Source organism: Rhinolophus sinicus, chromosome 5 (assembly GCF_057876585.1).
Source record: "Rhinolophus sinicus isolate RSI-liver-muscle chromosome 5, RSI-T2T, whole genome shotgun sequence".
Classification (NCBI taxonomy): domain Eukaryota; kingdom Metazoa; phylum Chordata; class Mammalia; order Chiroptera; family Rhinolophidae; genus Rhinolophus; species Rhinolophus sinicus.
Genome location: NC_142505.1, coordinates 52,494,524 through 52,512,568, shown reverse-complemented (window position 1 = coordinate 52,512,568; position 18,045 = coordinate 52,494,524). Strand labels below are relative to the sequence as shown.

Here is an 18,045-nt window from a genome sequence, read left to right as displayed (position 1 = left end):
GAAACCGACCTGCCATACATTACCCTCTCCAGAAGTTGAGATGGAAAAGACAGGTTTAAATTAGTTATAGAAGCGTTTGAGTGGTACCTAATTTAAACAGCAACACAGGATTGTAAGCTCTTATTAAGGGAAAATGTGACACAAAAGGAGTAGAGATAGTATAGGAGGGAAGAAAATTTTAGAAATACTGTAAGGATCTGGTTTTTGTTTACAAAAGGTACTACAAAAAGCTCCCCTTTAAAATACTAAGCCAAGCTACAGACACCACGTTGTGTTGACATGGTTTATTTTAATAAAAAATACAGCTGAACGTTTATCACAGATTACATGAAACTATAGACAGTGAATACATTCTCTGCATAGTAACCAACACTGATGTGTGTACTTGAATTTTTAAATGGATTATTTATAATCCTTTAAAGTGCAGTTTATTTAAGGGTTTACGCAAATCATAGGATAAAGGATCTTTCTAATAAATGAGTAACATTTAAAGATGATGAATTTGAATAAATCTTTGAAAAATCACAATTCTATAGATGGCCAGATTCACTTGTAATAATAATCTCCCACAAACCACAAACTTGACTTAATTGCTGAGGAGTCAGATCCTCTAATTGGAGAGAGCTTTATCTGATGTTAACATTTTTTTGTTCAATACATTCTAACTATAAGGAACTATGAATCAAGTAGTTGCTTTAGCAGCCCCGAGTTCTAGAACCACAACAGAATTCCTGTGAGAACTTAAGAGAATGTTACGAATTTTCCGCATTCTATTTAAGGGGAAATGAACTCAACTGCTTCTCTGACTTGGTGACATAACTGTCCATTGGGCTATAGTGTTAATGTTGAAGATGAATTTAAGGTAGCAAAACGGAGTTATCTAAGAAATAACCAGAAAATGCTTTAGAATAGAGAAAAACTATGAGAGGAACATTGCTAGGAGCTGTCAGACGGGACAGGAGGGATTGCAATACAAAGACCATTCGCTGCTGTGACAATATTATCGTCTTGTCCGTTTCCTCAGTTGGTAGAAATATGGATTCAAATAATGCTGCTACCCCAAAAAGATGCCCATCAGAGGATGAAGAAGACTCCTTTAAAACAGTAGTAAAGGAGCAAAATATTTCTTAAGGCAGCAATGCCAGCCTGATTTTAATCTACTTGAAGAGTATTTCTCTCTTGAAAAGACCCTTACATGAGCATCTGCAAAACAGTATGTGTCTGTACCGGCTCAGCAATTATTCATCCAGGAAGAGGGTGCTTTCAGGGGTTGAAGGTGGAAAGGGAGAAAAAAAAAAAAAGAAAAAAAAATTTCTCTCCAAGTGTAAACATGAAGCTTTAACCAATCTTAGGAGCACTGTGGTCGCAGGTTTCGGCTTTCTTTAAAGTTCCTTTTTGGAAATTCTGGATGGAGCTGAGTAAGGCCCCTCGGCTCACGCCATTCACAGCCTGGGGCAGGAGCTGTGTGGGCACTTCTGTGCTCGAAGGAGGCAAGGGAGCTGCTGCTGGTAGAGGCGGAGGTGGGGGAGGTGGAGGTACTGTGGAAATCCCTGTAGAGGAAAAGGGACAGTCAGCATCCTCTCTCCACACACCCTGCATACATGCTCCTGCTCAGTCCTGGGAAGAATGGACTTTGGTGAGACTGCAAGTGCTTTTCCTCAGAGGGACCATATACCCAGTGCTGTATGATTTCTTAAGTACTGGACAAGAAAGCTAGAAGCATCAAAAGGGAATTTAAATCTGAAGTTGCCATTTCTCCCAAATAACAGTGAAAAGGACTGAACAAATATCACAGATTACATGAGGCTATACGTAGTGACATTCTTTTAATGTAGATGAGACTCTCCATTTCCAAATTTTAGTAGTGGTCCCCAAAGAAAAGTGCCATCAGCTACTTTAGCCAGGGCCTGGGCAACTCCCCCTATTCCTGAGCTAGCAATTGAAGGTAGACATCTGTAAGCACAGAGTTGGCCTACCTGAGTATCAATTAATGATAAGGGATGAACGATTCTTTAGCTGTTCCAACACACAATATTTGAAGGATGTGCTTTAATATAAAATGACAAACCACTCAGGATTCTTGGCAAGGAACCAGTGCCTGCTGGGTTACGGGTTCCCCAGGGACATCTGTCTCTACATCATTTCCTATTAGGCTGCATTAAAGAAATACAAAAAGCTAATAATTGTTGCAATGCAAAGCAAGGGGCAAGGACTTCCCCAGCGATGGTATTCTCAGGGAGGAGTCTTCCTCAAGTACCTTCTTTGCACTGGGGCCCAACCCAGGAACAGAATGGAACCGCACTAACCTTACATCTTTGCTGAAGCATAAGGAGAAATTGGAACGCCGAGCTCTACCCTAGTGGGCAAGAAGGGAACTGGACAGGTGTCTAAAACTTCCTTTGGCTTCCAAGCACACTTTTGGCACTTGAATTTGACAGTTTTGAATCAATGAATGAATTGTTCTCCCAGGACAAAAGAAACACTGACTACAGACGGAAGCCCTGCCTTAATGAACTTGCCTCTGCCACAGTTAGTTGCCCCATTTCCTGTGAACTTGCAGCTCTCTGTGACTCCACCCATCTGTTTCTAGCCTTGCCCTCTACCCCTTCCTAGGGCTACACAAGGGAGACATGCTGCTAGGTGGTTCCCCCACCCAAACTGCTACTGAGCTGTGGTGTTAAAAGGCAAACATACCAATCACCATTTGAGTTTATATGGATGAGTGAGTGGTTCAGGATCACCAAAAAAATACTTAGGTAAGTGCATGACAGGCAACGGTTAAAGTCTTGTGTTTCATAGAAAACCACTTACCTTCCTTCACATCTTTACCCAAACCTATGGCAGCTGAAATTAAAGAATCACACAGATACACACACTCATGCTCTGCATTCTTGGAATTCTCAACAATGATATGGTGATACAAATAAACATTCAATACAGACAAATGAACAAAATGTAATTTCCATTGGTTCTGTACAATAACAACTAATGAATGAAATTTGATTATGTTCTATGCAAAGGTGGATTGTGGGAAAATGTTCCTGGCTTTATGTTACAGGGTTACAAAGATAAAAACGCCTTTAAACCTGAAATGAGTGTTGAGGTGAGATCAGGGAGAGTGAATGTGTGGTAGAAGCAGTCCTCTGAAAGAGGTTTCCAGATAGTGGCCAGTGAAACGCCAGGAGAAGGAGACATTGCCTCTGAGGGCTCTTGGAACTCAACTGCAGCACAGAAAGAGCCTGGAGCAGTGAACAAGTGCCAACACCACCCTCCTCCCATCCAATGACCAGAAAAGGGCGTCAGAATCTGTACTTGACATCCAGGGTTCAACATGTTCCAGCTTTGTGCTTTGCACCTGGCAGAAGAGTCACTGCGGGTTACAGATGAGAAGACAGGCTCTAGGCTACAACAGCACTTGTGTCCTAAAGGCATGGAACTGGCCATCCAGAGACTGCTACCCCTCCAGCCCAGGATGCTGGGAGGCTAGAAATGGGCCTCGAGGGCTGGACTTGGATATGGGCTGCCGTCTCAGCACAGGACAAAACTGTTTGGCTTTTACAAGGAACCAGCCCTTGACTTTGGCCTCATTACCAGGCGCTCAAAATTAAAAGGGTAAATTCACTACCACAGAGTTTGGGAGCTGGAGTGGTGTTCGGTACATGGATCTTCATTTTCCAAGGAAAGGCGGAGATTGTTACCACTTTCAGTGAATCTCTTTGAATATAAGTAGTATAAATAAATACACTGTCCAAAGTGCCACAGGGTAACCTGTGCCTGTAAAGCAGACGGGATGCTCAGGGCTGTGCAAAAGGAGGCTGCTTGTCCAGGGCTATAGACAAGGTCACCCTGACGTCCGCACAGAGGGCTGGACCAATCGCAAAGGGCCTGATGTCCCGTGAGGTCCACTTTTCCTCACTGGGCCTGCGACAACTAGGACAGATCTTGATGTGTATGATCAGGGCAAGGAAGCCAGAACTCAGCTTGCCAGCTCAGAGCACTCTGGGAGGGGACAGAAGGTCATCACTGGAGGAGAAAGAACAGAAACCCGGGGATTCACTGACTACACGCCCCATCAATTCTTTCTGCTTTTTCTTTCTGCCTTTTCTAAGGTCCACAAGCCTCCTTTAAAGGTTCACTGGGGGTTAAGCTACAACACCTTGGTAACAAAAGGGGCAGGGGAGAACTGTTAACAAGGGCCAAATTCAGAGTTGGCTATTTGGCCTGCGACAAACCTGAGAACAAGTACCTAAAGCCTGAGCCCCCCCATTCCTCAAATGTGAATGAGTTGCTCCCCGACAAGGGGCCTCCGACAGTCCTTATCCCCAGGCCCCAGACAAAACCGGACTCCACGGTAGGCTGAGCACTAACTGAACTCACACAGCTGGGAAGGATACTGGCCTGTAGTAAGCCAGGATGAGGGATGCTCCAACACAGCTCATCTACAATTATAAGCAGGTGGGTCCTCATCTCTCCAATCTCACTTTCTCTTAGATAAAACCCCCAAGAGACAACTCCCAAGAATCCCAAACCAAATGGGAACCTGGCAATCCAGCAGGGGCCCTAGAACAGACCACAGCCTGTAGCAACAAGAGCACAGGTTAGATCTAGAAACGCCTTGCCAGAAACATCCTCAGCTGCCTGGTGGAAAGGATGTCTGAGGGTCCCCGTCCTTGGGGCCAACTTAGCAGTGGGCAATCTACAGGTGTCTGCAGGTCTGAGTTCCTCTGTGATCCGCACATGGGGGGGGGGGGGGGGGATGGGCCACGGGCGACCAGACCTGCCAGCTACCCTTAAGAGGGAATGGAGGGCAGTGACCCCAGGAGCAGGCGGCACCCAGCTCTTGGGAACTGCTTTTGCCTCAGACAGACAAGAAGGCTGCACTCATGTCCCAACTCAAGATTAAGGATGCTTCACAAAGAATTGGTTTTCCCTATTGCCAGTTATAAATGCCTGTAAGTTGTCTCTCCATAACGGAGAACTCAACTACCTAATGCCCTTTCCCCTTCATTGGAGTAACAAGGAACCAACATTTTTTGCAGCAACAGGACTTTGAGAGCCTCGTTCCCCAAGTTAAAACACACCCAAAATGCCATACAGCTGATCTGCAGGGTTTAGAGCTGTTATATTAAAACTGAAATCAGAGTGAAAATGAAGATTTTAAAGGTCATGATGATAATGAAATGAATGTAAATGAAGTCACTTGGGTACTTTTTAAAGATGCTGTATTTCATTTAAATGTTCAGATAAGGTAATCGTCTCAAATCTGCTTTCCCATTTGTTCATCACTTCAGTGATCTAGAGCAAGAGGTCCCATTTCACATACAGAAACAGCATCTTTAAAGTTAGAGAATTCAGTATAGCTTACTTTACCGAAAATTCACGTTCAAAATGGTGCATGCTCTACTGAAAACAGCAGAGAGAGAGGGAGAGAGAAAGAGAGAGGGGACACAAGTCATTATTCCAATTTTAGTGTCATTTAAATAGTAAGAGGCAGTAAAATATTAGTCTGAATCACGCTGATTATTTACACTACCAAACTAGGAGACATTTAAGCACAAAATGCACTGGTTCGTACACACGAGTGACTGGTTTAGAACATGGCAAACCAATGAGTTGCTTTCCTCCTCAAGTTCTTTTTTTAAATTTCTTCTTCTGAGCCATGTAGGTGTTATTTTTATTTATTTACAAGCACAACACTCACTTCAGAAGACCCTGGAAGGTTTTACCTCCCCTGAAAAGTGGAATGGGTCCTGGGACTATACTTAGTTCTATTACTAAATAAGGACAGTTTATCAAGAGGGAAGAAAAACTAGAACTCATCACTTTTTTCCAAGCAAGTCTCCTACAGTCTAAAATGGAGACAGGTCTTTTCAAAGTTGGGAGGAGCAAGTGCAGAGGGCAGGTGGAAGGTGGAGCTCCCGGGCAGGGGTGGTGTGGGCCCCCTCCCCGAGGGCTGCTGGGGTCTAGAGGCTGAATTGGGCAGTGAGCTGCATGACTAGTCTACTTAAGGCTATAAAACCATTAAAAGCAGGGCAAACATTTCTCCTGTCTTCTTTTTAACTGACTAGATTCCAGGTGAAATGTGAAGGATAACACTTTCCCTGTCAGTGAACCTCCTCCCCCCCCCCCCCCCCCCAGTTCCTAATGCACCAACCTGTCCCACTGCCAGAGAAAATTCCCTTCCTCTGGGGAGGGGCCGGGAAATGAGGCCAATGTTGGGCAGGTCAGGCTGACCACTCACATGGTGCAGCTTTGTGGGGGTGCCGGGGACGCTGGCTTTCCTGCCCCGCCCCGCCCATGCCAGCTGAGGGCTGGCGGAGGAGCTTACACCTGCTGGGACGTGGGTGGGGCGGGAGCGCAGTGAGAGGACGACGGGAGAGCAGGGATGACATACGGTTCAGAGAAACACGGCAGGGCAGACCCGTTCATCCCAAAGAAGGCAACTGCTTTGTGTATGTGCAGGTTTGGATAAAAATTCTTATGGCCAGAGACATTGATTTTGAACCTAAAATGGGCTTCAGATTTTGATTTGGCTACACCAATTCTGGAAACACCAGCATCCTAAATAACTTCCTCTCTTTTTTGGTGCCTTATTTATTAGCTCACCTTCTTGTTAGTCAAGTTCTCAGTCCCTCTGGGCCCATAGGCTGTTCTCCCTCCTCCAGCTCCTGTCCAGATATGAAACCTCCCTCTCTCTCGTCACTCGTACAGACTGGGTTTTCTACAAACTGCCAGCTCTCTTCAAAATGACTGCTTAAAACCAGAAACTGCAAACAGGAGGAAGGGCTAAGATTCTCTTGCAGAGTATTCATAGTTTGTATTGTACTTTAGTACTTTACTGCTTATAAAGCCTGGTCATGTGTATCATCTACCTAATACAGACCAGAAAATCTTTTAAAGGACAGCTTTAAGACTGGAAATTACTTTTCCAAGGTCACAGCTGAAAAGTGGAGGAGCTATAACCCAAGCTGGGGTTTCTGACTCTTTTTTCAGGGTACTTTACACACCAGCCATGCAATGTTTAACAGCACAGGTCGTGCAGTGCACCGGAGAGAGCAGACACTCAATACATTTTGGTGGGGTAAAAGCAAAGACAGAGCCAACTTGAATCCTGCTCTAGCATCCCCGACTTGTGTGACCTTGGTCAAAGTCTTTTAATCCCACTAGAGCCTCAGTTTCTTTGTCTGTAAAATGGAGCTCTAGAATCCACCCTCCTTGGATGGGAAAGTGTTAATGAGGATTAAATAAAACGACTATAAATCACTTAGAACAGTGCCTAGCACAAATAAGTGCTCAAACTATGTTAAATATGATTATTAAAAACAACAAGAATCTAGGACCTCCCCCTTACTTAGCTTTCTGAAAATACTGCGAACCTGTTTAAAAAAAATAAAAACAACACAATAGCAAGGCAGCAGGCCTGCCTGCTTCCAAAGGGAAGGTGGAAGGGAATATTTCTGTGTGTGTAAAATGGGACCTTCTAAACCACTCAGCTCTATGAATTCAGAGTGTAAACAGTAGTTGGTGACATTTACCATGAACTAAGTCAGGATAAAGAATTTTAAAATTCCTTGAAAGAGTGACCTTCTAGTGGCAGGAAACATAACCTTTAGCAGAAAGCAAAGTGCTAGTAATGTTCTCAGTGAGGAAAAAAAATGAAAGTTTGAGAATCCCATCCCACCTCAGGGAACTGCCAACAGACTTAGGGAAATGATATTTCTCTCATCAATTTGCTAAGACCTCAAGAAGAGGCCCCAGGGCAGGAAAGGCCCAACCCTTACACAAATGCTGGAAAGGGCTCAAGAGAGTAAGATCCCTTTGCTTAGAAACATCTACCACTTCTGCCCCATCCTAAAAGTAACCAGGCTTAATACCACGCTCAGCTACCATGAATGTGCTTAAAATGGACTATTTCAGAAAGAAAGGCACTGCTGCCAAAATGAACTTGTCTAAGTTTAAGTTGATCTACTGCTGAACAAACTGCCAAAGGCAGCATGCACAGTAAATTTACGGTATGCTTAACTAGAAGGCACTGTGAGACGGTCTCCTCTAACTTCCACCCTTTTGTCTTTTACAGAAGAAGTAACTAAAACCCAGACATGGAGTGACTCATTCAAGGTCTCCCAGTAACTAACAGAGTATCGGGTGCAGGCACTGTTCTAACCTCGTACTCACTGGATCCTCTTTAATAACATGACTGGGCAGGCACATTTATTATCCTCACTTACAAATAGGAAACCTGAAACACGGAGGTGAAGTGTCCTGTCCAAAGCCCCAGAACTAGCAAGTGGTGGCCCTCAAGTTTAGGTTCCCTGGCCCAAGGTGTAGTTCCAAGAGCTCCCAATTGAGCTGTTTGAGATGCCACCTTTAGCAAGAACTCTTTTTTAATACAAGTGCTTGAAAGTGAAGAATTTTCTTCATTTCTTGAGAAAACTGCATTTCATCATAAAGTGGAAGACTCTCTTTGATTTAGGTCCCAAATAGACCAGAAACTTGGCCTAGAAGACATAAATTGGACTAAATGTGATTCCATCAACAAAATGAGCAGCGTGCAGAGGCAGCGAGAAAGATGAGCCCATGAGATGGCCTCGTGTCCTGGAACAAAGGACCAGTCTAAGCAGGGTCTGACAAGCCAGAAGTTGCCACCCCTCGGTTGTGAGTCTGCCCTCACTCAGCAAACGGCTTGAAGGCAGAGCAAGCCCCAGCAAATCCACCCACAGGATTTACTGAGCATCTCCCACAGGTCAGTAGCATGAGGGCGACCACCTATTTGTAGCTCCCTGATGCCTGTACAGAAGCTTGAGATGTTGCTTGCTGGTGGACTCGTTTTTAAGGGGGATTCACTATTTAAGAAGGGGACTATTGGGAGAAAAAATCCCCATGGTCAGACCCCGAGGAAAGCATTGGCGTGAATTGTGTCTATCACTTTGGCGCTGCCGAGAGGTGCTGGAAATGTGACTTCACGCCAGCTGGGGCCGTGTGTGTCTCTTCATCTCTGTAACCCAGTGCCACACACAGTGCCTGGCACACCACAGGCTCTCAATTAATGCACCTTTAATCACTGAATGAATAAATTCATTGTGGGTGCTCCATTTTAGGGCCTCAAATGCTAGGCTGACAGGCCAATGCTATTTATTATAGTTATCATTTTTATGAGCTATACTACGACAAATGCCCAGCAGAGGTCAGAGTACAGTCTTTGGGTCTGAGTTGATAATTTCATCAACAACAAAAAAGGCCAGAAAAGAAAGAAGGAGCCAATACTTGCTAGGAACCCCTTGACTCTGCTAGGTATTGTGCTTGGGGCCTCACATATGTTTTCCCTCCAAATGCTTATGGCTCCCACTCAAGATAGATGTTATCAAATTCACAGTAATACCCTCCAACCACTCCTACTCACCTCAAAGTTTTTCCAACATTGACTCTGTGATTCCTCTTTTTCTTCTCCTCTCATTCTAAAAGTTATCTCATTTCATGCAAACCTGCTAGTGCATGAGATAGCTCCCATTCAAATCACAGGTAAATTAGAGGATTCACAAAATATATATATATGTAAAATTCCCCAAGGCATTTAAAAATGAAAATTGGCAGTTAACCTCCCAGGATCACATCTAACGCACAGTGGTGAGGTACTCTGTACTCCGAAAGAGACATCTCATTTGTTAAAGGAGGGTTATGGAGTCTCACTATTAATTCTTTCTAATTTCCTTCATGTGTCTGAGTGGTGTGAAATTAGTATTCTATCTATTAGAAAATGGCTCAACATGATCTGGGCAGTGGATCTCCAGAAATTTTGGATCAGCCTATACAAGTCACCTCTACAAAAGACAGAACTCTATTTTCTGTCTTGATCAATATTTGGGGGCTTTCTTGTAAAATGTGTGGACAAAGTCAGACAGGGAAAGAATATCATCGCCATGAGCCAGGTACTCCGCCCCCTGCACACGTGCAGCGAGCCGCAGTAACCACGCTCAGCCCGCAAGGAAGTCACCGCCAGGCAGAAGTAAACTGCTCAAGCCAGTCCACTTCCCTTGGCCTGTCATTTTGTAAGGAAGGTCAGTTAGAAGCGTTTGAGACCAGTCAGATAATGATGCACTTGGTCGCTTCTGGTGCCGCCTGTGGTTATTATCAACCCCAGCTAATGACTCTCCCTTCAGATAGTTGCAGCAACTCTTCCAAGCACAGCTGACAAGCTCTAAGTGACAGAGTCAGCTCCTCTGACATCTATAACATCTGGTTCATTTAAGAAGTGAAAGGAGATACTGGTACCCCAGTGTGTTTTTAGTGGGGCTTACAAAATGGTTAGGAGAAACTAGTTAGAAAAGGACAGAAGGAAAGATAGCATTACAAATCACTCCACAGAATTAGACGTTAGTTTTATAAGTATTCCCTGAGATAAATTCTTCCTACATTTTTCAAACAAAACTCCTAGTATCTGATTTGATTCACAGAGGTGAAACAAAGGCTAGCCACAGAGAAATATTCAGATGCTTAAATGCATTGCAGAGCAGAACAGGGCACAGAGAGTTATCAGGAAATCAGAAACTCGGTGGTTATTCACTCCTACACCTAGGCATTTCACCAGTTTTGCTCTGTCACAAAACCAACATTATGGCTGGGTTCCCTGGGGAGAGAGCTCTGGCAGGAGAGGGCCCCTGGGCAGCAGTGCCACTGTTTTATTCAGCTGAGCACGTACCAAGACAAGCTCTGATCTGAGGAGTCCTGCATGAGGCTTTTCAGCAGAGAGAGCAAGCTGGAGGTAGAGGGTGGTTAGCGGCCCTGAAACCAACTATTCCACTCCCCATGAAACCCAAGTTTGTAAATCTAGACCCTCAGCCCTCCCAATGACACTGCTAATTTGCACTGCCACTGGTTCTCTGGAGAAGGCCGCACTATCTAACACCTGAAACACTTGGGCCAAGATGAGAAGAAAAAGAGCCTCGCCCCTTTCCCTGTTGGTGGACAGCAAGAGCGAGGCAAGCTACCTTTCCTCCATCACTGACCTGCTGTAGAGGGTGGAGTCGGCGATGACGGAGATGTGAGAGGTGAGCTGGCCCCAGATCCTGCTAAAAGAACACACAGAAACACACTTGGGGACCAAAGAAAGACATTTGGAATTGGGCGCTAGCTGAGCCCCACCACTGTCTGAGAATCTGCACTTGGCTTAGTGTGTGGGCCTTGTGGTGAAGGTGAGGAGGAACAGAGAATTCAGAGACCGGCCGATGACCAAGCTTCCGCTCCAGGACAGGGTATGCTGCCTGCCTTCCCCAGGCTGCTCCCCGCAGCGTGCCTTATTTGAAACCCACTCTGAGAAATCAACAGCTTACCCACTTGGCTTTAGTATTCTTCCTGACCCAACCCGTCCCTGAGTAATGAATGACAAATGAAAGTGCCACAGAGATACAGAGCAGTCCAGTGGGGGCTTCTCTGAAGGAGGTGAGAGTTCCCCATAGCAGCTACACAGCAATGCTCTCTGTAGAAGTTCCATTTTATCAACAGGTACAATTAGATAGGGTCAGCCTATTCTGTTTGTGGGTTTTCCAGACCTTCTTACCTAAAATTCAGTAACTACCCTAATTCACATTAAAACAATATACATATTCCCATATGTCACATGCTTTTTCTGGACCTAGTCACCTTGTTATATTTCAAATATTCCCAAGTTCTCAGCATCTCCCAGTGCTCAGAAATCCTCAAAATACATCCTGCTGGCCTGACATGGAAGTAACCCAATGAGCAGATAGGGGTTCCTACATAAGCCCGTCCTCCCTGTGGAGGTCCTATCAAGGGGTTCACTAACGACAACTCCAAGGGGTCTGTGATCATGCCCACGAGAAACTACTAGTTATTGCTCTGGGGAAGCCTCCAACCATCACTTCACCTACAGCACATGCTGGGCATGGCATGGACACTGGGGACGAGGAGAAATGTCCTAACTGAACCACACCATCCTGCACCTGAATATTTTTCCACTATTTGCAATATTCTCTCACCTCCCTAGAAAATGTAAGAGATGTTTTACTGGTAAAGGAGGTAAAACTCAGCCCTTCCTGTTTTCATACCGCTTTGTAGTGCTAACATAGATTTTAACGGGGAGAAGACTGTACTCGTGATTCCAGTGGGATCTAGGGATGACTTGTACATGTCCATCGACTGCTCCTTCACTTTCCTAACCCCCTGAGGGCCCGCAGTATCTTGGGAGTCCTGGGGATCCCATCTGGCTGCATCTGGCATAGAGCCTTGCACAAAGGCATGCAGTTGCTGCAGGAAGGTGGAAAACACAGAGTCGGGCTTTCTCTTTGCTTTATAAAGAATGAGCTGCTGGACAGAATGACAGTCAGACATGAGTCTCAGCCTAATGACGACAATGATGGGCCCATGTCCAGCCCATCAACCATGGGGAAAACAGACTTCCAAGTCTGAAATTAGCTGCTGGCCACAACACTCTCTAGCCCCTCTCCTCTCCCAGCAGCCAGAACTGAGGAGCTGCCTTGGTCCTCACTGGGACCTCCAGGGCCTGGGGCCTTCCCTCCTACTCTTCCCTTCTAGCTCCCCCTGAGCCCTTCTCTGGCCTGGACTCTGCAGGCCATAGTGTCAGCACGATTCTCACCCTCTTTCCGGAGTCTACCATCTTCTCCCATCCCAACTCCTCCAATTTTCAGCTCCATCCACATCACCTGCATTCTCTGCTGTGGCTCGTCCAGCCTTTGGGTCTCGTGTGCTAGTCACTGTTCTCCTCATGCCCTCAGCAGAATCTTCCTCCCTGACTTCACTGAGAAGACTGGAGAAGGCACGAACTGTGAACATCCTCAATTTCCTCCCTTCCTTCTGCTTTTAAATGCTTCTACCTCTTCACCTGCCCCTCGGGGCTCCTGCCTCCAAGAAGAGATGGACTGGCTTCCTCCGTGGCTGAGACTGACAGCTGGGCCTTGATGCTGAGCCCTTGGCCTTCTAGCCCCTTCACCCCATCACTCTCTCTTGTGCATCTTTGGCTTCTCCCTCTCTGCTAGGTCCTTCTCCTGCCTAAAAGTATATGGCTATTCCTCAACCTAAAAAACCTCCCCTTCCCGTGGCCTTCCAGGGCTAAGCCAAAGCTGCCTGACTTAGAATGAAACCTCCCCTCCTCTGTGTGGAACTCTACTTCACAGATTCACAAGGTAGAAGAAATGGGAGGCCCCAAGGGTTCACTCAATCTAGCCCTGATTTCCAAAGATGGGGACGTTAAGGCCCAAAGCCAGCAGGGCTGGGTGAGGGGCAGTCAGGAGTGGCAGCGATGACTGCCAGCTCAGGACCATGCTCTCTGTATCATCTCGGGTCTTCTGGAATGGTGCTTTTTGCCATCCCCACAAACTACTGAGTTTTTTCTTAACACAGGAGGGCACATTCTCCTATCACATGGTGACTGCAGCAGAGGACAAGATTTAGGGGCACTTCTGTTTGTGCAGGCTCCATTAAGAAACAGGAGGCCTTGCATTTTAAGTTGTGTTGGTTTTTCTTCCATGGATAATGCTCGTCTTCTGTTGATCAAGTCTTGCCATCAGTGAGGAGGCTGAGTTACCTTATAACCTCTGAGCTCCCTTCCAGCACTTGAATCCTGTGAGCCAATGAATACTGCCGTAATCCTTCATTAGGGACTGAATTCTTTGGTTTTCTACATTCATTACCATTCTCTGGCCAACAGAACCCAAGACCTCTTGACCAAATACAGACTCCTGGTCCCAATCTTTGGGTGCTGCGCTCCACTACAATCTACAACCAGTTACCTGAATTATTGGAGTTGTTATATTTTGCTGAATGTTCTTCACTATTTTCAACAGCAGATCGCTTTGACTTCTTTAAAAATAAAAAGAGACGGGGAAAAGCAAAGAATAAACATATTGAAGCTGAGAGTCAGAATAAAAATATTTTTTAGGCACACAGTTAAACTACCTATATACGAGATCATACTTGGCCTCATAATTTAATGGAGTGAAAAAGTCGTAAGTCAAAACCAAAGGGGAAAATAAAACCAAGAATTCTGACTATTGTCTGAGGCCAATCACGCCCCCCACCCCCCAGATACATTAGGACATAATCAGCCCAGCAAAGCCAGGAAACTATATGGTCCATTTCTCTGCTAATATCATGTGGCTCTTTTTTAAAAGCTGCAAACCAGTCATCTGGAAATAGTTTTAGCTTTCAAGGAGATACAGCACAAAATCTGTTATTAACTAAATGTGCACCATTAACCTAGAACCTTCTTCACATGTAACCTAGAACTTTCTTCACACAGAGAGAATTCAGAGAGGCACCAAGCTTACCTTTCGAGCTAAAATCTTTCTCTTTTTTCTTTCTTCTTCAGATCCATGGTGAGACTGAGCTCTTGTCAGTCTTCGGTGCTGGTGAATCTATAAGAGACCACCATTCACCACAAATGGAAGGGTATACTACACTGAGGAAAATCTTTTAACATGTTTTGCCAAATCAAATTATTTGGATGAAAAATCTTTCCCTGCTCAGCCAGTCGGCCTCCAATCTCAGGTCTGGATGTTTGGGAGAAGAGTATGCCAGAAGGTGAAGATCTTTCTCACTTCCCCTAATTCCTTCCTGCCTCTCTTTTACAGAAGATGAGAATGGTCCCCACACCTTTAGAACACAGACCATGTATGACCACCCCAATTATAAAGGATGACTGCCCTTTATGGGCGTGTTTGTTTCCTCCACAGGCTGAGCTCCTTGAGCACAGAGCTGTGAAGTATTCATCTGTCTCACAGAATTGAGGCTGGAGTCTGGTTCAGAGTACATATGCAAGAAATGTTTATGCAATGAACAATAAGTTAAAGTAAATCACGGTGAATTCCACAGCAGGGGATGGGGCACTAAAAGATCAAAGGGCAATGAAGAACAATTCGCAATTTACCTGTTTCTGTTCTTCAATTAGTCTCTTTTCTATACATTCTTTGGCAATTCTCAATGCCTCTTTTAACTTTGTGGGGATCTGAAAGAAGAGAAAGTACATGCTCTACTGAGTAAAATAGCCAGAGATTCTCCCAAATCCTGGTTGTAATGAAGAAGCAGTTGGTTATCAAGAAGGAGGACATCTGGAATGAAATCAGTTATAAGCTATCTACTTGAATCCTATCCTGGCCACTTTTGGTATCCCCAACACACTGACTTCATTAGAATTTTTAAAATTAAATTTATTAGGGTGACAATGGTTAGTAAAATAGCTCATTAGCATTTTTATCAATGAATATTTAAAATGAACATATAAATAAACATGATGTTTCAAGTGTGAATTCCCAAGAGATTGTGAAATACCAATACAATCTTGAAAAGGAAGATTGTAACAATTGTCACCCCAACAAACTTTAATTTAAAAAAATAAAAAGAAAAGGAAGATTGAAATTAGAGGCCTTACTTCCCGATTTCAAACTATAGTACAAAGCTACAGTAATCAAAATAGTGTGATACTGGTATAAAGAAAGACACATAGACAAAGGGAACAGAATAGAGAGCCTAGAAATAAACCCTCATGTATATGATCAAATAATCTTTGACAAGGGTGCCAAAAGCACATAGTAGGAAAAGGACAGTTTCTTCAATAAATGGTGCTAGGTAAATGGGATATCTACATGGAAAAGAATGAAGCTGAACCCCTACGTCATACCATATACAAAAATTAACTCAAAATTGGATTGAAGTGCTTCCTGTCAAGATGGCAGAGTAGGTAAACACTGTACTCACCTCCTCCCACGACCACATCAAAATTACAACTAAACTATAGAACAACCATCAGTGAGAATTACCTGAAGTCTAGCTGAACAAAAGTCCTATTACTAAGGGTATACAGAGGAAGCCATGTCAAGACTGCAAAAAAAAAACAAAAAAAAACACAAAAATATCCTAGAAATAAACAATTTAAATAATCATCAGTAGGAACAAGGAACTGGAAAAAAAATTGGATTGAAGACCTAAACCTATAAAACTAGAAGAAAGCATAAGGGAAAAGGTTCATGATACTGGATTTGGCAATGATTTCTTGGATAGGACATAAAAGCATAGGCAACAAAAGCTAAAATAGACAAATGGGATCACATCAAACTTAAAACTTCTGCACATTAAAGGAAACAATCAACAGAGTGAAAAGGCAACCTATGGAATGGGAGAAAATAACTGGAAATCATATATCTAACAAGGGATTAATATCCGGAATATATAAAGAACTCCTACAACTCAACAAGAAAACATTAATTGAATTTAAAAAATGGACTTGTCACAAAAAATCGATTATACCACAATAAAGTTGAAAACAAAATAAAACAAAGGACAGAAAATCAAAGAGAAAAAATGGGCAAAGGACCTGAATAGACATTTCTCCAAAGAAGCATTTCTCCAAATGGCCAAAAAAATATATGAAAATATGACCAAACATCTCTAATCATTAGAAAAATGCAAATCAAAACCACAATGAGGTATCATCTCATACACATTAGAATGGTCATCATTGAAAAACCAGAAAATAACAAGTGTTGGCAAGGATATGGAAAAATTGGAACCCTGGTACACTAATGGTGGGAATATAAAATGATGCAGCTGCTAATGAAATTATTATAGAAGTTCCTCAAATCATCTAAAAATAGAATTACCATATGATGCAGCAATCCCACTTCTGGGTATATATCCAAAAGTATTGAAAGAAGGATCTAAGCACGCCCCATGTTCATTGCAGCAGTATTCACAATAGCCAAGAGGTGGAAAAAGCCAAATAAATGTCCATCAACAGATAAGTGGATAAACAAAATGTGGTATATACACACAATGGAATATTATTCAGCCTGTCACACGCTATAACATGGATAAAACTTGTTGAGGACATTACACTGAGTAAAATAAGCCAATTACAAAAGGACAAATACTATACGATTCTACTTATATGAGATATCTAGAGTAGTCAAAATCATGGAAGCAGAGAGTGGGGAAATGGGGAGTTGTGTTCGATGAGACTAGAGGTTCAGTCTGCAAGATGAAAAAGTTCTAGAGCTCTGTTACACAACAGTGTGAATATACTTAACATATATATAAAGCTTATTGGAACAAGCACACAAATTCAAATAATTATAACATTTTATAACTTCAGAAGGATTTTCTCTGTGAAAGATATACTTTCTGAATTTCACAAGATTAACCTTTTTCTTGCTGAAAGATACTCATAATAGCCTGGTGTGCTTTTGAGCCTGTCATTTCTTAATTTATCAGTTGTTTAAACCAAGAGGAGAAGAGTTCAGGCCTGGAAAACAGATACACAGATCATGTTGAACTTTTTGTCTGTATTATTTTTAAAAAAATATAAACTTAATAAAAGTTTTGAGTAGGTAATACAGTCATATAGGTTCAAAATTCAAAAGGTATAAAAGGATACACAATAAAGTCTCCCATCTAGTTCCAAATGGAGGCAACCAATGTCACCAGTTTCTTGTGTATCTTTCCAGAAAGAAAATGCCATGTACAAGAAATTAATGTTGGCTTTTAAAATCATATTGTCTCTGCTGCATAGACTCTTGGCTTATGGGAAGAGCAAGGTCTGATAATAATCCTTGGGCTGGACTATCAGGGTTGGTAGAGTATATTTATTGACAAGGCTGAATACATTTCCTAAGGAGTTTCAGTACAGAAGAGATGAATTTAAATGTTTTTCTTTCCTACTTCAGATCCAAAGAAGCTATTACTGTCAGAACCCCTCTAACTGGCAAAAAAGGACAAAGGAAAACATGTCTGTCACCTATACAACTATGTTTTCCCGAAAATAAGACCTAGCCAGACCATCAGCTCTAATGCGTCTTTTGGAGCAAAAATATAAAACCCGGTCTTATTTGAATATAAAACTAGGTATGATATGATATATGATATATGATATGATTATGATGTGATATGGTATATGATATGATATGATACCTGGTCTTATTTTAATATAAGACCCGGTCATATATAACATAAGACTAGGTCTTATACTAATTTTTGCTCCAAAATATGCATTAGAGCTGATAGTCTGGCTAGGTCTTATTT

The 18,045-nt window shown here is 43.1% G+C and overlaps 1 protein-coding gene across 14 annotated transcripts in view; it reads right to left on the bottom strand.

Annotated features, from left to right (window-relative positions):
* Nucleotides 1-269: 269 nt before the first annotated feature.
* Nucleotides 270-18,045, bottom strand: part of PXK (PX domain containing serine/threonine kinase like) — a 67,759-nt gene continuing 49,983 nt past the window's right edge. Inside the window, exons 14-20 of one of the 14 annotated variants that reach the window (XR_012489719.2) lie at nt 14,900-14,977; nt 14,301-14,387; nt 13,764-13,833; nt 11,004-11,066; nt 5,366-5,403; nt 2,812-2,844; nt 1,406-1,550 (exon numbers count right to left, since the gene is read on the bottom strand). Coding sequence is in view for 12 of the 14 variants with exons in the window: in XM_074313177.2 (XP_074169278.1) it covers nt 1,339-1,550; nt 11,004-11,066; nt 13,764-13,833; nt 14,301-14,387; nt 14,900-14,977 (510 nt within the window). In the remaining 2 variants the exon portion in view is untranslated. Of the gene's footprint in view, nt 1,551-2,811; nt 2,845-5,365; nt 5,404-11,003; nt 11,067-13,763; nt 13,834-14,300; nt 14,388-14,899; nt 14,978-18,045 lie in introns of all 14 variants that reach the window. The other 13 variants (XR_012489720.2, XM_074313185.2, XM_019724140.3 and 10 more) reach the window with 13 other exon arrangements.